Source organism: Talpa europaea, assembly GCF_964194135.1.
Source record: "Talpa europaea genome assembly, chromosome: 12".
NCBI lineage: Eukaryota > Metazoa > Chordata > Mammalia > Eulipotyphla > Talpidae > Talpa > Talpa europaea.
In genome coordinates, this window is record NC_140079.1 from 36,456,689 (window position 1) to 36,480,471 (window position 23,783).

A 23,783-nucleotide genomic window follows, 5' to 3' on the forward strand; every position below is an offset into this window, starting at 1 on the left:
CAGTGGGACCTGATCTGCTTTACTGTGAATGGCACATTTCCAACTGCAGCTTCCCTGCACCCCCTCACAGGCCAGGACCCGTGTCACCTGGCTTCAGGTATGGGCCGGCCACTTCAGAAAAGCACTGGGCTTCCACCAGCTGCTCTTTCCTAGGCCCCACGTCCCCAGCGCCCTTCCAGGCCTAACCTCCAGGGTCAGGCCGAGGTCGGGGAAGGCTGCCCGGTGGGACTGGGCATGCTCAGAGGCCCAGCCGCTGGGGCCTGGGGCGCAGGAGCGCTGGCGCGCGGCTGCGGGAACCCGCGTGCGCGCAGCTCCGGGGCCGCGGCCGCCGCGCCTCCCCCCGCCGCAGCCTGTGCTGCAGCTGCCGGCCACCGGAGGGGGCGAACGGACGCCAACCTGTTGTTTGTCCCGCGGCCCTTTATCAACTCCCGGCCCCACGAGGAAGTGCGGCCGCCGCCCGCGCTCGCCAGTCGGCATGCAGGAAGTTTGGGGCAGGCGCGGCAAGTAGTGCGGCGGCGGGGAACGCGGGCAGCGCGGGGCGAGCGCGGGCCGGGAGCGCGGGGCGAGCGCGGCCGGCCGGGAGCGGATCCCCGCTTTTTCTTGGAGCTACCTTGTCCCCACGTCGCGGTTCCCAATGCACCGGCTCATCCTCGTCTACACCCTAGCCTGCGCCAACTTTTGCAGCTATCGGGACACAAGTGCCACTCCGCAGGGCGCATCCATCAAGGCTTTGCGCAACGCCCACCTCAGGCGAGATGGTAAGGGGCCCCAGCTTCGACCTTCTATCTATTTTTTTTTTTTTAATTTGAAAATCACTTTTTTGGTTGGCGTTGTTCTTTTCCTTCTTTTAAAACACGTCTGTCTTGCGAACCTTTTGGTGAGTGGCGGGGGCTGGGGTCATGCCCGTGCCCGGCCCCGAGAGAGGGGCCGGAGGGTGCGGCGCGCGCACAGGGGAGCGGACGGACCAGGTGGCTCAGCCCTCGGCGTCTGGAAGCGCCCTCGGGTGTCCGGCCGTCAGTCACGCACAGCAGGATCCCCGAGTGGCGGAAAGTTGCGGGCGCGCCGCCCCTCAGCCCGGCGCTTAGCTGATGGGACTTGAAGGGTCTAGGGGCCATTTGTGCGGGGTGCAGGGGCTCCAGAGTGGCTTTCTCTGGGTGATTTATTTTTTTAGTCGGGGGGAGGGGGGGCGGAGAGGGAATAGTGCGTTTCAGCCCCTCAGACATAGGTGGAACAATGTCACGACTTACCTATTACTCATTTGCAAGACATGCCGGTGTGCTGTCCCCAAAGTGACTTTCCCATTGGGGTTCAGCGTGGCTCGGAAACTCCCAGTCCGGGAAAGCAGGGTTTCCCGAGGTTTCATCTGCCCCACAGATTGGTTTCCTTGCACGGAGACTTTCCAGCTGTTGGCAAGCAGCAAAGCCCTTTAAACGCTCTCCTTGCCAATCCCGGGCAGGCCGGTTTGTTTGTTTTCCTCAACCTCTGAGGACACCTGGGTCACTGGGTCCTGGAGACTTTAATTGGGTTCATTTACTTTTGGGGCAGCCACCCAGATCTCAAGTTGATTTATTCCTCCATTCTCAACTCCAGGCGATGTTGCCAGGTATGGCAGCCCTTTTAGCCCTCTACCTGAGCTAGCCTAGAGCTGTTTTATTCCCCCTTCATCAGTATTGTTCTCTAGGCCTTGGTCTTAAAGTTCTAACACATCCATTGAGAAAACCACCCGCTATTTTTAATGCTTTCACTGTTTGAGTTTGAGGAAACATTGGACTGTTGGGGAAATTCACATCATCCATCTTTTTCGCGTGGCAGTGTCTCTCTTTGGTATAACCTCCATTTGGACTTCACTGAAAGCCGTTTGAACTCTGAAACAAGCAAAGAAAAAAATTTTTTTTTCTATTTTCTGATGCCACATTGACACGGGTTTCAGAATTCTCCCTCACTTGTAGTGGTTTGGGTGTGTGAGGGGTGCACAGGGAAGCCACAGGTCAGTATCTTGCCAGAAGATCACCCTATATTTGTAGAATTACATTATCATAGTGTTTTGATACAAAATATCCCAGCAGTGCCTTTTGATAACCCTCTATCTTTTTTAAAGCACAATTTTTTTTCTTATTAAGCGTTGGAAAAAAGATTGTCTCAAGTTTTGTTTCACCCCTTAATGTTTACCCCAGAGACTATCTTCTTCCATTGAGTTTTCAAATTTGTTAATGTCTGTATTTTATGCCCTTTTAGCTGCATAGAGTCAAATACCATTTATAATTTGCATGACTTCATAGCCATAATTTTGTAATCCTTAGCCTCCTAAGTATCAGTTACAAGAAGTCAAGGACAGAAAATGAGAAATATGTAACTATTGCCCATTTACCCAAGATTCCCACTGAAACCAGGTCATGCTCAGCTAATATTTTTCCTTTTTGGAAAACAGTCATTTCATTTTAGTTTTAATCAGTAAAACTCTATATCTAGTCTATCTAGTCTATATGAGATACATTTTGGTTTACCAAATTTTTAAAAACTAAACTCAATTTTGTCCTTCACATTTCAGCTAAAGCTGTTTTGCTGTTACTCTAACAGCACATTCTCTCTCTCTGTCTCTCTCACACACACACACACACACACACACACATTTTGATTGCTTCAGATTACTCAATACTTTTCTCAATGTCAATCTTATTTTATAAACAAGTCTAGGAAATTGAAGAAAGGTAGTGCAATTTTTTTTAATATTAAATACAAAGTAAAAGAAATACTCATAATAGCTTGTTAGTTTGAAAAATTTTCAAAAGCCAGTTTATTCTTAAATGTTTCAGAATATGCATTCTCAGAGACAGGTAGTATTGCCCTCAAAGAGATGAAATCAGATTTTAGGGAGTGAGAAATGCTTAGCTATTACAATGGCATGTGGTGCACCAAAGGGCAGCACTTATAAAAAGATACACTAGTGTATCTGCAGCATCAGCATTTCCTGGGGAGGGAATGTGGTTAGGAAAAAAAAAAAAAAATATCTAACAAGACCTTAAAGGGGATTGATGATGATGGGGGAAAAAAAAATAAAAAAGGTTGTGAAACATTGCTGTAGAGTTTGGTGAAAGAATAAGAATAAACATTCTTTGGAAAAGTCTAGACATCGTCTGGAAAATCTTAATGATAACTGCTGAGCTGATGAGAGAAACTAATAACTTACTACTTGTTAGGATTCTGGACATTTTCAATTTGCACTCCCAAAGTTCCCTAATAGCTCGTTAAAATTGACAATATTGTTGTTCTTTTTGTCAGATTAATTCTGGGGTTAAACTTGGGTGAGTATGTGGACATCAAATATAATAAGGCAAAGCACAGAAGAAAAAAAATCCTGAATATTAAATTGAGGGTCTTTAGGAGATCAGGCCTCCGGGTCATAAATGACAGGAAATCACAATTTGGACATGACCCTTGAATAAGGTTTTAGAAACCACTAACTAATAGTGGCACAGTCTTCAAAGAGCGCTATCCTTTTGTCCCTGCTGACTTGTCACCTGATGGTAGGTGGAGAAAGGAACATGTTTGTCCCTGTCTGGGGTATAGAGTTTTGGATCCTGTCCAAATGCATGCCAAAAACTTGTTTTTGATCTACCTGGACCTAGTAGCCTTATATCAATGGAATAACTAACAAATGATACAGAAATGAAGTCTTTGTGCTGTTGAATGATAATCTCCTTCTACCCAATGTAAGACATTGGTCTGCAGTGGTCTCCTGGCATTCCAAAACTCTCTAGCACAAGGTATCCTTAGTCTAAAAGGAATATCAGCAGAGACCTTCCCTGCAGAATAGTTGGCCCAGTGGAGGAGGGGAGTCAATGAGGTCCCTTCTCCAGGAGGAAACTAGGTTCTACAGCTAAGAAGGATTAAAATAGAATCATTTGCAGTAAGTTGAATGTTTACCCTTCCTTATATCATATTTATTTATTATTCTTTCTCAAATTGATTTACTCTTGATACTCATTTGTGAACTCCTCTCAGCAAAGTGAAAAATCTTAACTCAGCAATGGCACCCATATTTTCTTATAGTAGTGCCTGAAGATTTAGTGCTTTTGTAATAACTGGTCACAACTGATATAGTTCAGACTGTGAATCAAGAAGTGTAAAGGGGGCAATTAACTGACAGTATTACTTGCTTATTTTTAAACCTAACTAGATAGAACTTCCTGCCTAGGAAGTTAAGACTACAGATACACTCTTTATTTTCTTGACCTTTTGTTCCTTTCAGAAAGTACAGGTGTTGGTGGTAAATGATTCTAAATTTAGTTCTGTTTGGTTGTTTAACATGCCAGTTCTTGAATTATCTATTACATTATCATTATGTAGTGATAGGCCTGCAGTTTTGGTAATTGCAGTCTGAAATTTTAGTAGTCTACTTGCTTCTAAAATAACATAGGTTTCTATCTTCATCACTGCTGACAACACATTGACCTCATTGCAAAAATTGGAGTGTAAAGCAAAGGCTACAAAAGAGAGAACAATAGAAATAAATGATTTTTAAAGTATCTGAAAGCTAAGAATCAGATTTTGGAAGGTGTTCTGACTTATCTTCAAAAAATAAAAATGATATCCTCTTATGGCTATCAATCTGAAAAATATGAAATCAGCAACTTAAAAAATTATATGCTTCACAATATTTATTGCAGCGATATTTATAATAGCTAGAATTTGGGAAGAGTATAAGGGTCCACTGGTAGAGATTGGATCAAAAAGATAAAGTCTACCCACACAGTGGATAATACTCAGCTGTGAAGAAAGATGAGATGTTACCATTTATTTGAAAGTGGAAGAATTCAAGAGGCTTTGGTGAAGTAATGTAAGTCAGAAACATAAAAACAAATATTGGACCATTTTACATATATAGGAATATAAGGAACAAAGCAGATGAACTGACAAAGCGAAATAATTTTAAACTTTAGGTCATTGATAACCAAAGTGAGGTTTCTGAGGTTAAGGGGAAGGAGTAGGGATTAAGGGAAGGAAAGACGTAAGGGATGCAGGGAGAGGGAGGAGTTTTTGGGTATAAGTAATCTTAAATTTGAAATGTTCCTGAGATTGATATAATAGAGTGTTAATTTTTTTTTTTTAAAAAGAGGGAGACAAGTATAGCCAGATGTACACATACTCTGTAGTAGAAAGTGCTACTAGGTTTTGCTTACAGTAGTGTCCATGGTGTATTTGTTAAATGATAGTGATTTTCATCTGTAGAATTTCCCTTTGCAGGAACTGAAAGTAAAGCTTTATTGTATCAGACAGTACAGTCAAACAATGGAGCAATGTCCCCACAATCACTTTTTTCTAATAACCAATAAGAAGCATGTTTTCCTGGGGGACACTTGAGCAGATTATAGTCCCCAAGTCCCATCAGTCTAAGAGTCTGAAAGGGTATATGTATTTATGTCTCCATCCTTGAAAGCTGAGTCAAAATGCAAATAATTTTCCTCCTGGCATTTACTCATGAATGTTCTTTGCTGAATTGATCTGATGAGTATTCAACAGTACTTCCTGAATTAATAAAATTCTTTCTTTTATTAAAATAGGACTCTCTTCTAAGTGAAATAGGATGTTTGGCTCATGGATGCCATGCCACTTAGGTCACACGCTGGTCTTTCACAAAGGACCAAACTAGCTTTAGGACAAAGTGAGTGAGATAGAGTTTGAGCTCTTTACAGGTGATCCTTGACTAGTTCTGGACTGTCCTCTGAAGAGGAAAGAATAAAAACTAACATACAAATAGCTATTTCTCCTGGGATATACATGCAAATACCTGCTGTAACTACTGTTCATTTTATTCACTTATTATTTGTTTTATCTCTAGTGTCTGCCAGTTCCTGTGCTCAGTACTTGGCAATCTAGTACATTATCAATGAAACATGAACTGTTTCTGCCTTTTTGGCGCGTACAGCCTAGTGGGCAATATAGACAACAAGTAGTTAGTTCCAGTCTATTGAAACTGTTTGATGCCTTCTGAGGAGCCAAGAGATTCCCAAGAAGTAACTTAGGTCAGTGTGGGAGTTTGGGGAAGTCTGAACACCTGCAGCTTCTTGTTCTTCACCTTCATCTTTAACAGAACAATTCCACATGTATCTCTCTGCATTTCTCTTTCTCATGTTTAAGTCATCATAGGCCTTTTGCTTGGAAAAAAAAAAAGAAATATGATAGCACTGTGTCGTGGGATAGGAGATCAGAGGGAATGAATGGGAGGACCTACTATAATGAATGAAAGCACCTACTATAGATTTGAGAGTCAGAGAAGGCTTCATGGAGGAAGTGATGATTGAACTGGAGAATTAAGGGTGAGGAGAAGGTAAGAAGTTTGGGGCAGTTAGGAAGAGGGAGGAGTGTCCTAGCAGAAAGACTAGATCTTTCTGAGATTTGGAGATGAGAACAAATGGAAAGCCATTGTTTCTTAGTGAAAGACCTGGGGTGTAAAGTTGGAGAGTCTGTCCATTACTTGAGGGCAACCGGAACTATTGAGATTTAACCTGGAGAAAAATCTTATCCATTCTGTGTTTGCATATCCAGTGCTGTGTTTCCCAAGAAATCAGGCAAGTAAGTGCTGTGAGCAGTACCAGCCCTCCTAAACTGTCATAGCCTAGGGCACCTTGGACATAGACATAGAATTGTTTCACTTGATAATGGAAGACACATCTGACATTCCTAGCCCTAAATCTCCATGCATTAGATGCCCAGTGCCCTGTGACATCCCTGCAACTGCAGTCCCCTCACCTGGACACCCCTCTCACAGCTGAGAATGCCAGACATTAGATTGTGTTACCTGTATATGAGGTCTCAGTAGGATCAGGCAAGTAATGAAAGCTATCTGTCTACTGTTTGACAGCATTTTAACTTACTTTAAACTTCTGCCTTTTAGTATTAATGCAATTTAAAAGCATTTTTATATAAACTTATATATGAAGGAGTTTGTACCAAAAGCTACAGGGGACTAATGTATAACAGCAAAAAGGAAAGAATCCAAGATAAATGTTGCAGCAAAAATGTTCTGCCTCCCCATCCAGTATTTCAGGACCAAATGTTAAGTCATAAATAAAGGATGAAGCCCACGAGATGCTGGAGTGCACAAGTGCACTTAAGGAAGGAGTATCTTGTGAAGAATTTCCTCCAGAACAAGGATGAAGTACACCTATTTTTTACAAGCATCAGTGATGCATGTATTAATATATTTTTTTATCTGCTTTTCAACAGGGTTAGCTTTAATGTTGCTAGGCTCATACTGTATATTTTTTGTCATTTATGCGTTGTGCAGGTGGGTGGATTTGTATGATTAAAAGACAAGAATGTCTAGCACAGCAAAGACTCATGAATTGACTTTCACTAAGAGGAATGGTCTTTTCTCAGATTTTAGGTGTTTTTCTTGAGCACTTTTTGGTATTTATGAAAATACATTAATGTTAAATGCAATGCTTTGCCTATATAAGTGCTCAAAAGTACCACATTTAACATTAGGGCTAGGGTTAGGGTTGGGGTTAGGGAACACATTGTATTTGTTTTGAACAAGTCACTTCAGATCCAATGTAAGAAAATGCTGACCAATTCTACCTTTCACTTGAACATTTAATAAGCAATATAGCAAAAAGCCGACTTTTACGGAATTTGGCTACTCAGCAACCTGTGGTATATAAAATGCGGCCAAGTGAAGTAATAAATATGCAACAAATCTATTTAAAAACCAAAATCAGCATCACCAAGTGTATAAGTAAATTCATAGATTCCATTTGGTAAACACCAAGAGACCATTTGCTTTGGAATTCTATCCCATTGCTTATGTGGTTTCCATATCCACAGCAGAACAGAAGCATGGTGTTAGAACAGAGAATAGCACTGGTTATTACTACTGCTAGCTCTGAGAAGTGACTCTAATCATTTCCCTGTTGCTTCTTTTATATTCAGACTTTGAAAAGCATTCATAAGTCCTAAGGAAGCACAGCTAGCTTTAGCTTCTTATTGAATACAACTTTCACCAAAATGTGTATGTTGAAGCCCTAACCTTCAATGTGATTGTGTAATGAGGTGGGGGCATTAGGAGTTGATTGAGATGTGAGGGTGGAGCCTTCATAAGTGAGATTAGTGCCCTTGTCAAAGGGAACCAGAGAGATCCCTTGATCCAGTTCTTTGTTAAAGCAGTACAAATGGACTAAAATGCAACCTGTTTTTATGTGCCATGAAGGAATTACTTTATTACAATCCAGAAAAGTTGTTGGCATGTTAATCATGTCCTAGAATCATGAAAAAAGTATAGGCTACATGTTGGATAAGTTTGCCAAGATCATATGGTGGAAGTAGTGGTAAGTAATTTAAGTTTATATGTATTTCAACTAAAACATTGACAACTCTTAAGAGGACTACCTTGTGAAAAAGAACAATTGGAGTCTGGATGATAATAAGTTATTATTACCATTTTTCTAGTGGTAACTAATTTATGTTAGTCAAGAGGGAAGTGAACAAGGATTTTATTATCACTTTGGAAGAGATCTTACTGGCTTTGGGATTTTTAATAACTTCAATTAAGACATAGCAAACACATTTACCAAACTTGCTTATTTTAGCTGAAAAATAAAATCAAAAGGTTGGATAAGAGCAAAGGTTGGCTGCCTGTTTCCATAAAGGGCCAGATAATAAATACTTTAGGCTTTTTAAAACATTAAGTTTCAGTTGCAGCTGCTCAACTCTGCCATTGTAGCATGAAGGCTGCCCTAATAATGACATAAAAAGTGGGTGTGGGTATAAGCAAATGAAGCATTATTTACAAAAATGGGCAGTGGGTCTGCAGGCTATAGTTTACTGGTTGCTAGATTAGAAAGTCCACGTGAATGTTCTTAGGTTGAAGTGAGGGGCTGATCCAGTTCTTTGGCTAAAAAATGAAAAGCAACTGCTTAATGAAATAACTTGGGTTATTGTGTTGTGATTGATCGATTGATTGAGATTGATAGGTAGAATATAGATAGACACATAGGAACATAAATACATAGATAATGGATGATTAATGGATAGTAGACTATCAATGAATGGATAGATCAAAGGATAGGTATAGATGATACAGAAATGGATGATAGATCAATAGTGAGATAATAGGTAATAGATGGGCAGGTAGATGACAGAGAGATAGACAAACATAGTCAGAGAGCCTATATGTACATTTATCTCCTTACTGGCTCAGTTGAACACAGCAGTAACAATAGCAGTGTAGACCCACTTTATGCATCCTTTTGCTAAGATTGGAGGCAGCACTGCTTTTACAAGCAGACATCTTCTCAGTCTTTGTGTAAAGGAGTATGCTCCTGGTTCTTCTTCTCTGCACAACTTCACCTCTTTCATACCCCTTCAGCCTGATGACCTAAATCTATATGGCTCACAGCTCTTCTGTCATTAAATGTCCCTCTTTTATAGGCTACAGCCCCTCAACCAACAGGGATGATGACATTCCCTTGGGCCCTCCCACAGCTCTTACAAGCTGTTTTACTGTTTCTCTTCATTTTATCACCATGTAAACTTCAATCTCACCATGACTCACTGGTGGTACTTGAAGTAAGCTCTCCAATTCAGTAGACCTCAGAATAAAATATGTTTTTAAATATCAGGTTGTTGATCCAATGACAAACTTCTTAACAGTATTAATCCTCACTCCCCCTTTGTTCTCCCAGACATGCTACAATGATTTAGGAAGAACTGCTGAAAGAACACACTGACCAGCTATCACATCTTAAATAAAGGAATGGTGACCGCTCATGTAGTGTTTCCTGACTTCCAGTGCTTGCCTGCTGGAGCCCTTTTTTTGTTCCCCAAATATTTTCACCATAAAGCCTGTAGTGATATTTATGTACTGATGCAACATCAATTAATCAATTGGTATTTTCCTTTTCTATGACTGATAACTAGACCACTCTCAGATTGTAAAAAATGTGAATAAGGATATTTAAACTGAATCTAGGGGAACCATCAGGTTCCTGTCCGTTATTGGGGGAATACTGGAATATATTGAACAAGATATGGGAAAGAATAGGCAAAACAGATAACAGAAGATCATGGAAATGGAAAAAGTAATTTGTGCACACTAAGCTTCAGGAGCTTGTACAGCATCCAGCAGCATGAAATGTAGAAGCAGGGAGGCAAGAGAGAAACACTGCCTGAAATGCATGCATCATGAACATGCAAACATGTATTTTCATGTTTGCAAAGTGAGTGATATCCAGGGATGTGGGTGAATGATAAAGCCACATGATATTTCTTGTGACATGGCAGAGTGCTTTCACAGCTGGTATAAAGAGCGCTTGGTGGCTTGGTGTGAAGAATTAGTTTTGTTTCCAAAAGACTGTTGAGAATGCCAATCACACGTACCTTTAGATTGTTGCCTTAAGCATAAACATGGCTTATGTGGTTAATTTGTATGTGGTTAATTTTTCACTATTGTCAATGAAATGTGAAAATTTCAACAGCCTGTCAAGGGAAAATAATCCCCACAGATACACTGACTAGAGTGAATTCTTTTGGTTTATCTTTCCTTTTCAGAATTAGTATTTGAGTTATTTTTACAGGAAACTTTGCTACTTAATAACAGACTTCAAAATAAAGAAGTAAAAACAAATTAATAATGAAGACCATAGTCTTAAAGTTCAATCTGGTAAATTTACTGTAGAAGATTAGGGAAAGATTAATGCATCTCCATTCAGTTTATGGATTTATCTATGGAGAGAAAACATGTTCATACTATGTAGTTTTGCTTTGTTTTTTTGTTTGTTTGTTTTAACTGAGACTTAAACGAGTTTCTGTTGAACGGAATGAAAAGTATATGTTCCCTGATAAGTGAAAGGTGCGTTTATAAAGATGCTAGATGTGTAACTAAAGCCTCTGAGAGACTTATAATTACATATAAAAATAATATCGTGTGGGCCTCCCTGGTGGCACAAGGGGTTGAGATGCAACCTATGAAGCTATATACAGCCACTGAAGCAGGAGTTTGAGCCTGAGCCAGGGAGCTACCCAAATGGCATAGTAGACCTCTCCTGACTCGCCCACTGCTACCCTCAGAAGTGTATTTCAGTCAGTCTGCCTGTTCTGTTCCCCACTCTTTCTCTGGTAAATCCTCTCACCCTGCCCCCAAACCTCTGGCCTGTACCTCAGTTCTTGTATTCATAAATAAATCTTTAAAAAAATAATATCGGGCCTCCCTGGTGGTGCAGTGGTTGAGCACTGGGCTGCAAAGCTGCCGGTTCAATCCCCGGCCTCCAGTGAGTGTCCCACAGGGCACGCAGACCTCTCCTGCCACACTGCACTTGCTGCTCCCCTCAGCCATGTATTTCGTCAGTCTGCCTGTTCTGTTCCCCACTCTGGCTCTGGTGAATTCTCTCACCCTCCCACGCTTCTGACTGTACCCAGTGCTTGTATAAATAAATAAAAATCTTAAAAAAAATAAAAAATAAATAATATGAGATTTATTTGGAATTTAGTTTAAGTACAGAGATTGGAGAGATTATTTAAATACCTAAGTAAGAACCAGTGTGGCTTTATAGTTTTAATTCCATTCTTTAGTTAACTACTTTTCACCAAACTCAATTGCAGTAAACAAACACTACTCATTTGTAGTGTTTACTGAGCACTGACTCCTTGCAAAACTCTGCTTAGAGCAAAGAGGTAGGAACAGCTAAGCCTAAGGCACAAATCTGTTAAAATGTGTACTTAGACTGGAGAGATTAGATATGTATGTAAATAACATACATAGGACAAGGTGGCTATATGAGTGCCCACACACATGCCTAAAGTTTTAGTTTTTTTTTTTTTTTTAAAGATTCTATCCTGTTGACCAAATGATAACTATAAATCATCTATCCTAATGTTTTGTTGGGGAAAATTATTAATTAATATTGTTGAACACAATATTATTTGAAGATTGAAACATACATTCCTTATTGGTTAAGTTGTTATTATTATTGGGCCTCCCTGGTAGCACAAGGGATTAAGCACAGCACTATGAAGCTATACACAGCCTCTGCAGCATGAGTTTGCTCCCCGGCCAGGGAGCTACCCATATGGCGCAGCAGACCTCTCCTGTCTTACCTGCTGCTCCCCTCAGCAGTGTATTTCAGTCAGTCGGCCTGTTCTGTTCCCCACTCTGTCTCTGGTGAATCCTCTCACCCCCCGAACCTCTGGCCTGTACCCCAGTTCTTGTATACATAAATAATAAAAAAAATTTCTCTCTTCAGGTTTTTCTCTTCTTCCTGACTCATACAAACAAATACAAATACTCTTATAAACCCACTGTGATTTCACTTTATAATATGGAATGTGCAATACATTATTTGAACACTAGGTGACAGTAGGAAAAAAGACAGCTTTGTGCATCTTATTTTATTCCCTCTCTTGGTTGGGAATGCAAATTAAACTAGTGAAATTTCTTATTTTCCAACTACATCAAAAAAACAAGTTGAGAATAATGGTTCTAGTCTATGTTAACTCAATAAACTTTAGATACAATTGAAATCTTTTGAAAAAAAATTCTAAGATTATTATATTACTATTATATTGCTTTGTGCCCTTTTATGAAGCCAGTTTATAGGCATGTGTAAAATTTATGAAAGTCTAATTTGAAAACATTGATTATTTGAAAATCATGTCCAAACAACAAATGCATGTGCACAACTCATGCCAGCAATTTGGGGGAAAAACATACTGAACATGGCAGGAGATCCCTAAAGGTTTCTCATTACTTGCCAGGTGAATGACTTTATCAAAAATAAGTTACTTTTGGCCTCCCTGGTGGCACAAGGGTTTAAGCCTCAGTGCTATGAAGCTATGTGCAGCCACTGCAGCACAAGTTTGATACCCAGCCAGGGAGCTAACTCACTTGTCGCAGCAGACCTCTCCTGTCTCTCACGCTGCTCCCCTCAGCAGTGCATTTCGTCAGTCTGCCTGTTCTGTTCCCCACTCTGTCTCTGGTGAATTGTCTCATCCTCCCACACTTCTGGCATATACCCCTGTTCTTGTATGCATAAATAAATAAAATAAATTAAAAAAATAAGTTACTTTGGAGGACAAAAGCAGTAATGTGAAGTCAGATCCTTTCACAATGTTGCAGTTTCTGAGATTCTTATGAGACACAGGGCAGAGTGGTTAAGCATTGTGAAAATGTAGGGAAAATTTCCAGCTTACTACCAAGATACTGAACTGTGTTCAAATATTGGTGTGCAGTAGCCACATAACTGATGCATAAAAGGTTGGTTGTATTTCATCCAACATTAATAAAAATTGTATATAAAAGTGTGCATTTTGGGCCTCCCCGGTGGCGCAGCGGTTGAGCGCTGTGCTGCGAAGCTGTCCGCAGCCTCTGCAGCGCCGGTTTCATTCCCTGCCTGCCAGGGAGAACCCCACATGGCGCAGCAGACCTCTCCTGCCTCGCCCACTGCTCCCCTCAGCAGTGTCATTGCTCCGTCTGCCTGTTCTGCTCTCCGCTCTGGTTCTGGTGAATCCTCTCACCCTCCCACACTTCTCACCTGTACCCCGGTTCTTGTATAAAATAAATAAATAAATCTTTAAAAAAAAGTGTATGTTTTTAATGAATACTTACGGGCAGCTTGGAAAGCTATGTATTAGAGTCTGTACTAGACTGAATAGTGGCCCCCAAAACAGCTGAGGTCCTAATTCTGCCTCCTTTAAATGCTTCCTTATATTACAAAGATTTTGCAGCTGTGATGTAATTGAGGGTCTTGTACTGGGGAGATTTTCCTGGTTGTCTGGGTGGGCACAAATGCCATCACAATTATCCTTGTAGGAGAGAGGCAGGGAGAAATTGACACAAACAGAAGAGGAGAAGACAGTGTAACCCCAGAGATGTGAGTGTTTCCACCACAAGCCAAGGAATGCCGGCAGCCCACCTGCAGCTGGAAGAGGCAAGAAAGGGTGCAAAACTCTGCCAATAACTTGGTTTTGGCTCATTGAAATGATTTCAGACTCCTGGCCTCCATAACTATAAGAGAGTGAATGAGTGTCATTTTAAGCCAGTAAATTGGAGCAGTTTGTTACAGCACCCTCAGGATACTAACAGAGCATCTTTGATATCAAGATGAGGTGTTGAATGCCTTTATTTGTTAAGCCCAGTTTTCAAACTATGCATAGCGTTCCTTGACTAGTAAATCTGTATTGACATTGACCAGTTTAATAATGATCCATTTACATCTCTGCATTTCAGAATTTTCTAGTCTAATAAGCCTTATGTTTGCTCTAGTTCCATATCAAAATATCTAGAAAGTTGTGACTCCAGATCTTCACTATTTTTTCACATAAGATTAAGGGCCTATTTCTTTGTATTTTTGTTGATTCTTTAAAATTTCCCTTAACCTAGGTGTCATTTGTGCATTTGCTCTCTATTAGGTTTATTCATTTGATTGTTTTATGAAATTTTGTTGTGAGTCCACTGTTTGACAGTTTCTACTAGATTCTGGCACAAAAGTATTAAAAGTGATATGGCAATAATTATGGTGTTAATTAAGTAATAGTAGTTACTATCCACAGCATACCTATTAGTGTGGAGCATATGTTGAAATAATATGATGTATTTAAGTACAATGACGATATAGCATGACTATCATAGGTGAAATAACATAAAAGAGATATAGCTAGATGAAATATTTACAGGATTATTAGAAATTTGGAGATTAAAACAAAATCAGGGAATTCCACTTGGATTTCTGCGCTGAAATTGAATCCAGTTGTTGCTATGCTGTCATTGTTTTAAAATATAAATATGGGCCTCCCTGGTGGCCTAGGAGTTAAATCTCAAGCTCTTGCAGCTGTGCCGGCCTGAGTTCGATCCTGGCCGGGGAGCTAACCCACATACGGTGCAGCAGACCTCTCCTGTCTCTCCCACTGCTCCCATAAAAATGTTAGTAGATACAGAAAGTATTAAAAAGAAATGTATGAAATTAAGTTAAATAATAGATTGTAGAGAAATCTATAACCAAATATTATAATTTCACTGTTTGATAATATTTTAAAATTTGAAATTTCTTTTTATCTTTGTATCATAACGAGCCTTCAAAATGTATACTTTGGCGTATTTGCATCCTATTTTGGACTAGCCACATTTCAGTACTTCACAGCCATATGTGGCTAGTCATTACTGATTTGGACAACACAACATCTTAGCATCATTTATTTAAATAAAAACAAGTTATGACTGGTGTTTTTACAGCATAAAAACAAGATATAATTTATGACACTATTTTTCTACCTCTTTGATGCAATATGTTGAAATTGACTGAGTCACTTTTTAGGAGTTTTAGTAATCCAACACAAGCAAGTTTTATGCAATTTATATTTTGTTTTCAAATGTCAATATCCATTTGATATTCATATTCATTTGAAACAATTGATGTTTCTGGTTACTTTTGTTTATTGTCATCTAAAAAAAAATACAGTCATCTAATCAACTTGCCATCAACCAGGCTACTTAGTTTATATGCCAGGTGCAAATTTTCTGACATATGAGAATCTTCTTATGAAAACAGCAGCTGGCACTTTATTTCTCTGCCATGGATGGGAAAAAGCTGTGTTCATCCAGCTTTGGTATTCCTTTTCATTTGCAACTTAATTTCACTTAGGTAATGATAACATTCTTTTTTATTACTTGACCATTTTCTTAAATTACTGTTTCTGGCTGATGAGTAAAATATTGTGAAAAACAAAACCCTGCCATGTATTTGGTGGTAGTGGTGTATGTGTGTGTGTGTGGTGGTGGGGGTTAACCTATTATATTTTATTAAATACAATTTTATTTTTATTAAACAATGCATATCTTCCTGTATTTAGAGTCATCACACAGCATATGTTTGGAACATTCCTTTTTTCTACCCCCCACTCCACTGGGAACATGCCTTTTCTTTAATGAAAATTATATGTAATGAAAACTGTTTTGAATTTGAAATCTCAGATCTGCTATTTACTGTATGGCCCAGAATTGAAAGATGATTAGTATAAATTATTACAGAAATATAAGTCATAACTGCTTTTGCCAAGTGACCTATTTCCATCAAACTTTGGTTGGATGTTTGTTGGCATGGCCTATTAATTTGCTTTTAATTTTGGCAAGAAAAGGCATTCTTGCAAGTAAAATGGCTTGGAGGGTGTCCTGTTTTTCCTTAAGAAACTATTTTCTGTATTATGTTCCCTTGAGAGGCTTATATATAATGAAACCCTATAAAACTTTCATTGCTGCAAAATTTATTCCCTCTTTAAGTGGAGGGTTTAACCAGAGTTGCCCGTTTTGATGTCTCATCCCATGAAGGACCTCAGCCCTGTGTACCTTGTTTTCTAAACAAATGCCCAGGATCAGAATGACTTGTTCTAAGGGAAGAACTGCTTCCAAACACAGAATCTCTTCAACTACTCTATGTGTGTCAGGGCACAGCATGACTCTATTGTTGTTGAAAACCTTTTATTCATATGGCACTTTTCATTTTCAGCAAAGGAGTTGCTTTAAAAAATTACATTTTTAGTATGCTCTGGTGCCTGCTGTGCACCATGCCCACTGATCGCTACCTGAAATTAGAACATTTATTTTTATGTGTGTGTCTTCTGTCTTCTCCCAAGACTCTAAAAGGATAGAGACTTTGTCTCCTCTGTTCCCTACTGTGTCCCTGGCTCCTGGAAATATTGAATGAATGTCCACAGGTGAAGCTCCAAACTTCACCTGTGGTAGCAAGGTAGGGGTGTGTGTGAACTACAATGGTGGATCAACTCTGAAGTTAAGCTCCAGCCCCTCCTGTCTAGTTCCCTCTGTGGCCCTGTTATCTTGCTTTTTATTTATAATTTGGGATTCTTTTTCTTTAAAAGAGCATCCCAAAGTGTTTAAGCATTGATTGGATCCCATAAAGTCTGGATCATTCCCTAGTATTAAGGTGTATATCTTGACATTTGTGGTTTGCTCAGAAGAGATGTAAAAATACCCTTTACCATATGAACAAATCAATGCAGCAGGAGGTCTGTTACCCCAAGAGCTGAATTTACCAAATGGTCTAGTCTCTTAGTGCAAAACATCCTCAAGGACAATGTTTGTACCTTGTTTATATCTGGAATCCTAGTACTTCATATTAAAACAATAGTGTGGTTCAGTGGATTAATTATTCTTTATCTTGTTTAAAGCCAGCCTACAAGAAATTAATGTGACTGAGATGCAGACATTATGTAAAGTCTACATATGTTACTGGTCGTAGAACCCAAATGGAACTGTCTAACAACTTCATTATCCTTGTCAATCACCTGTCACCGTGAGAGTGACATTTTATTGTACAAAATACAAATTTGGGAGTGAAGTTTGCCTGAGACCGTCTCTTCTTTGCTATGCTGTTGTTTTCACAGCTGCTGTTGTTTAGACACATGTTAGAGTCTTACCTTTCTCACTTAGGACTAATACTAATTTTTATATATATTTTCATGGATAATTTTGTTAGACACTTGAGATAAGATTTTATGAACTTGGACCTCCCCTGGGGGCACAGCAGTTGAGTATGGGCTGCGAAGCTGCCCGCAGCCTCTGCAGTGCCGGTTCGATCCCCAGCCACCAGGAGAGGATCCCACATGGCGCGCAGACCTCTCCTGCTGCCTGCTGCTCCCCTCAGCAGTGTATTTCGTGGGTCTGCCTGTTCTGCTCTCCACTTTGGCTCTCATGAATTCTCTCACCCTCCCGTGCTTCTGACTGTACCTAGTGCTTGTATAAATTAATTAATTAATTAATTAAAAATAAATAAAAAGATTTTATGAACAACTGGACCCTCTTACTCAAAACCCCTTTGAAAAACAAATTTTTTACACGTTTGAATTGAATTACTATTATGATTAATAGGAAACTTTTTATGTATTTCAGTGGGAACTTCATATATACATGACACTAAACTTTCAGTTGTCATCAGCTCTAATGATTTGGTTTATTACTTGTATCTAATCAGTTAATGGAAATATTTAGAATCAAGCAGCATACATTGTACTATATGATGAATTCCTGCATTACTGACATGCTTTTGTGTTGCTTCCTCTGTGTGCTTTTCTGCTGTATCAGTGAGGGAGCTATCCCCAAGGCTCTCTTGATGTATTTCCAAATAGATGTCTTCCAGTTGGACATACTAATATCACTACATTATTTAATTAAGTGTTGTGTGACACAACACAATGTGAGTATAATAAACAGTGTTTGGCTTCCAAAAATATTCATTTGAATACTTTTTTTTAGTACAATGTAATTAATTGACATCATTTTAGATCCATTTGGGATTCACAAGAAATTTGAGAGGAAAGCATAGAAAGATCCCTGGCCCTCAACCCTGCAAGCCTCTTGCACCATTTTCTAGATTTGTTATTTGCTGTACTTTTGTTATGATTGCCAACCAAGGCATATCATTATCTACCAGAGTCCATAGTTTACATTGTGGTTCACAATTGGTGTTCTGCATTTTGTGTTTTGTTTTTTTTTAAGATTTATTTATTTATTTATTTATTTATACAACCACTGGGTACAGTCAGAAACGCGGGAGGGTGAGAGAATTCACCAGAGCCAGAGCAGGGAGCAGAACAGGCAGAAGGACCGAAGTACACTGCTGAGGGGAGCAGCGGGCGGCAGGAGAGGTCTGCACGCCATGTGGGAACCTCCTCCGGTGGCCAGGGATCGAACCGGCGTTGCAGAGGCTGCGGGCAGCTTCGCAACCCAGCGCTCAACCGCTGCGCCACCGGGGAGGCCCTTTAGTGGGTTTTCATGAGAGTATAATGACATGTATTCACCTGTAAGGTATCATAATGTAAGTTACATTATCCTAAAAACCCCATGTTCCAGGTATTCATCTATCCCTTCCCCCACATCTTTGATAACCATCAATCTTTGACAATCTCCATAGTTATACCTTTTCAGAAGCTCGTGTATTTATCATAGTACATCATACAGCTTTTTTAGATTGGCTTCTTTCACATGGCAAGATGCCTTTAAAATTCCTGCATATATTGTCCAGGCTTTATAGCTCACTTCTTAGAATTGCTAGTAAACATCTCATTGTATGGTTGTACTCCAATTTGTTCATCCATTCACCTATTGAAAGCGCTTGGTTGCATCTGAGTTTTGTATTCTGTAATATTATGTCAGTCTGTTCTATTGTGCAGTGTATTTTTCTTATTGACTTTCTTCTGGTGATCTATTCATGGTTGAAAGTAGGATACTTATCTGTGCATTTTTAATCTACTTTTGTCATTATATTTAAGCTGGGTATCTGTGGACCACACATTGTTGGATGTTGTTTTTTAATATACTCTGCACTGGTGTATTTATAGTGATTAATCTAATACTTAAACCAAACTTTCGTAATGAGTTTCTAAAAGAATGATCTTGTTTAAGTGTAAGTGTGACAACTGGATTATTAAACAGGAGTGGAAATAAAGTAAATTTAGAATTTCCAAAGGGCTTGATGTATGTATTCATTCACATGTGTCTTTAAGTTTTACTTTAAGAAAAATAAATCGGACATTATAGATTAGTTATGAGTTATACAAGAAAGTACAAAGAATTTTATGAGTATGAGACATACTCAAGGAAAATATCTTTGTACTTCATTAGAATTTCATCACAGGGATATATATTTATGTTTTAAGTTAAACTAAAATGTAAAATTCATGAACTGTATTTTTTTCTTACTTTAATTACATTTTTTTGAAACTTTTTTTTAAAGATTTATTTATTTATACAAGAACCGTGGTATAGGCCAGATGTGTGGGAGAGTGAGAGGATTCACCAAAGACAGAGTGGGGAACAGAACAGGCAGACTGATGAAATTGCTGAGGGGAGCAGCGGGTGAGACAGGAGAGGTCTGCTCGCCATATGGGTTGCTCTGTGGCCAGCAGGAATCGAACCGGTACTGCAGAGGCTGCGGGCAGCTTCACAGCACTGCGCTCAACTGCCTGTGCCACCAGGGAGGCCCGAAAAAATAACTTCTTAAAGACATCCATATACTGTATCATGCAGCATCCAATTTAGACCAATAGAGGTTAATTAAATTCATTAACGTGAAAAAGAAATCCAGCTGATGAAAGGCTGTATGGAATCATGACTAAGGGTAACAAGATGAGAGATGAAATCCTACCCCTACTACTTGCTAGCTGCATATTCTTTTTTTTTTTTTAAAGATTTATTTATTTATACAAGCATTGGGTACATTCAGAAGTGCGGGAGGGTGAGAGAATTCACCAGAGCCAGAGGGGAGAGCAGAACAGGCAGACTGACGAAATACACTACTGAGGGAAGCAGTGGGCAGCAGGAGAGGTCTGCGCACCATGTGGGATCCTTGCCCGGCAGCCAGGAATAGAACCAGTGTTGCAGAGGCTGCGGGCAGCTTCTCAACCCAGTGTTCAACTGCTCCGCCACCGGGGAGGCCCTACCTGCATACTTGCTAGCTATGTATTCTTGGGAAATTTCTCCATCCTTTGCAGTTATCAGTGATTGAAAGCCAAACACAAAAGAAAACCACCCATATTATAAAGTGACAGCGAAAGCTAGTCTCTGAATGTAAAACATTTTGAACAATGTTTGGGAAACAGCACTTCATGAACAGTAGTGTTTAGATGAGTACATTAAGTCATGTTTCAGGGTTCTTGTCTTATGTTTCTATATTTTTCATATCATGCTTTAATTTTTATTTTTTTTATTTTTTAAAGATTTATTTATACAAGAACCGGGGTACAGTCAGAATCGCGGGAGGGTGAGAAGGTTCACCAGAGCCAGAGCGGGGAACAGAACAAGCAGACTGATGAAATACACTGCTGAGGGGAGCAGCGGGCAGCAGGAGAGGTCTGTGTGCCATGTGGGACCCTCACCCGGCGGCCGGGGATCTACCCGGTGCTGCAGAGGCTGCAGGCAGCTTCGCAGCCCAGAGTTCAACCGCTGTGCCACAAGGTGAGGCCCATTTTTCACAGCATGCTTTAGGTGACAAAAGTTGTACCTTACTCTAGGTACATTGCTGTCTGTGTCTAAAGTTTGTTTTTCTGATGATTTCATAAACTTATTTATTTTTTAAAAAAGATTTATTTATTTTTTATACAAGAATTTGGGTACAGGCCAGAGGTGTGGGAGAGTGAGAGTATTCACCAGAGACAGAATGGGGAGCAGAACAGGCAGACAGACCAAAGACACTGCTGAGGGTAGAAGCTGGCGAGGCAGGAGAGGTCTGCCTCGCCATGTGGATATCTCCCACATGGAGAGGCTGCAGACAGCTTCACAACACTACGCTCAGCCTGCTATGTCACTGCAGAGGCCCCCTCATAAACTTTTTTTTTTTTTTTTTTTTTTTTTTGTGGGGCCCTTGTCGGCGGCCGGGGAATGAACCGGCGCTGCAGAGGATGCGGGCAGCCTCGCAACCCAGCACTCAACCGCTGTGCCACCAGGGGAGGCCTCTCATAAACTGTTTTTTAAAGATTTATTTATGCATGCAAGAACTGTGGTACATGCCAGAGGTATGGAGGGTGGGTAAGAGGATTCACCAGAGACAGAGTGGGGAACAGAACAGGAAGACTGACTGAAATACACTGCTGAGGGGAACAGTGGGCAAGACAGGGGAGGTCTGCTGCACCATGGGTTAGCTCCCTGGCAGGGCATCAAACTCATGCTGCAGTGGCTGCTGATAGCTTCATATTGCTACAACTTAACGCCTTGCGCCACCAGGGAGGCCCTTATAAACTCTTTAAATTTAGCACTAGTAGACTTAGTTTTTTGATGTACTCCAGGCCATCTCCTTGCCCTGTAGGCTGATAAAACCATGGCACAGAGAGGTGCAGTGACTGAAGCCACACGGTAGATCAGGGCAAAGTCAGGATTTAAGTACATTTTTCAACTATTTATTCATTGCCTAGTACCCCAGATGCCTCCTGTCTATTTTGTGGTTATGACAGGTGCCAGTTTTGGTAAAGATTGGTTATAAGAGGCCTCCCTAGTAGTGCAAGCGGTTAAGTGTCAGCACCGTGAAGCACTCGGCAGCTACTGCAGCCAGGGATTAATGCACATGGCAAGGCAGACCTCTCCTATCTTGCCTGCTGCTCCCCTCAGTAGTGTATTTCTGTCAGTCTACCTGTTCTGTTCCCCACTCTTTCTCTGGTGTGTGCTCTCTCCCCCAACACCTCTGGCCTAACACCCCGGTTCTTGTATGCATAAACAAATACTTTTTTTGAAAAAGGATTGGTGAGGGCCTTCCCTAGTGGCACAGCGGTTGAGTGCTGCCCGCAGCCTCTGCAGCGCCAATTCGATCCCCTGCCACTGGTGAGGGTCCCACATGGTGCTCAGACCTCTCCTGCCGCGCCCTCTGCTCCCCTCAGCAGTGTATTTCCTTGGTCTGCCTGTTCTGTTCCCTGCTCTGGCTCTGTTGAATTCTCTCACCCTCCCGCACTTCTGACTGTACCAAGGTTCTTGTATAAATAAATAAATAAATAAATAAATAAATAAATAAATAAATAAAGATTGGTGAGTAAATCAGACATACTACATGGGGTGAGAAGGGAGTAGGATCAAAACAATGGTGGGAAGAGCAATAGGGACCATGGTGATAGTTCATGGGTGAACGGTTGATGGGAATTGTATGGGGACTATAACCAAGATGAAAATGCATACACTGTGCAAAAATAAAAAATGATGTAAAAATATATATAAAATAATGAAAAATAAAAAAATATACCAACAACAAAAAAAAAAAGCTCGGTGATAAGAATGAAAGTAGCTTTGCCCACACCCATGTTAGTTGCATCATCTGTATATAGTTTATGTTTTCTCTCCAATTTTTTGTTAATGTGGGGTTTTTTTTTGTCAATATTATGGCAATAATTGTTTTAGTATTTTGAACTAAAAGTGACAAGAATTGACATTAGCAATTCTTGCATTTTTGTTTTTATTTTTTAATTTTATTTATAGCCTTAACTTTCCACATTCAGATCAGAGGTATAGATCAAGCCAGTTTGTAGCCGCTTCAGGGGAGGAGGCTTGACTTTTTAGTAACCTGCTTTTTTTTGTATTTAAAAGCATGAATCTAAATAAAGTCAGAAAACAGAATGAAATCCATTTCTAAGTTGCCATTCAACGATTTTTTTTAATGTCTAAAAGCAATCTGTATGCAAAATACAAACTAGTCTTAAGAAAAAGAAACTTAAGCTATTTTAAATAATCTTAACTGATTTTGTAATGTAAAACCAGTTTTATAATATAACCAATGAGGAAAATGTGAATCTTTTCCTGTTTTTTTTTTTTTTAAGATTTATTTATTTATGCATATAAGAACTGGAGTACAGGCCAGAGGTGCAGGGGGTGAGATAATTCACCAGAGACAGAGTGAGGAGCAGAAAAGGTGGATCTAACTGATCCACTGCTGAGGGGAGCAGTGGGTGAGACAGGAATGGTCTGCTGCATCATGTGGGTCACCTCCCTGGCAGGGATTGAACTCGTGCTTCAGTGGGTGGTGATAGCTTCACAGTGCTGTGTCTTAACCCCTTAGGACACTAGGGAGGCCCTGAATCTTTTCCTGATATTTAAGCACCCTTTGGAAGTAAATTATGTTTGATTTCAGCCTTTTGCTGAATACAGTAACTACTGTGAGCCATCCTCTGTAGCTGCTAAAGATATGGTGGTAAAAGAGACAGGATCCGGGCCTCCCCATTGGTGCAGCGGTTGAACACTGGGTTGCGAAGCTGCCCGCAGCCTCTGCAGCGCTGGTTCAATCCCCGGCTGCTCCCCGGCCACTGGA

General features: G+C 40.2%; 1 protein-coding gene across 2 annotated transcripts in view; it reads left to right on the plus strand.

Moving 5' to 3' along the window:
- Nucleotides 1–605: 605 nt before the first annotated feature.
- The window catches only part of PDGFD (platelet derived growth factor D), a gene marked incomplete at its 3' end in the record, with an annotated part of 247,675 nt that continues 224,497 nt past the window's right edge, over nucleotides 606–23,783 (plus strand). For both annotated transcript variants that reach the window (XM_084251626.1, XM_084251627.1), the window contains exon 1: nucleotides 606–758. In XM_084251626.1, coding sequence (XP_084107752.1) covers nucleotides 635–758 — 124 coding nt within the window. In that variant the 5' untranslated portion in view covers nucleotides 606–634. The remainder of the gene's footprint in view (nucleotides 759–23,783) is intronic.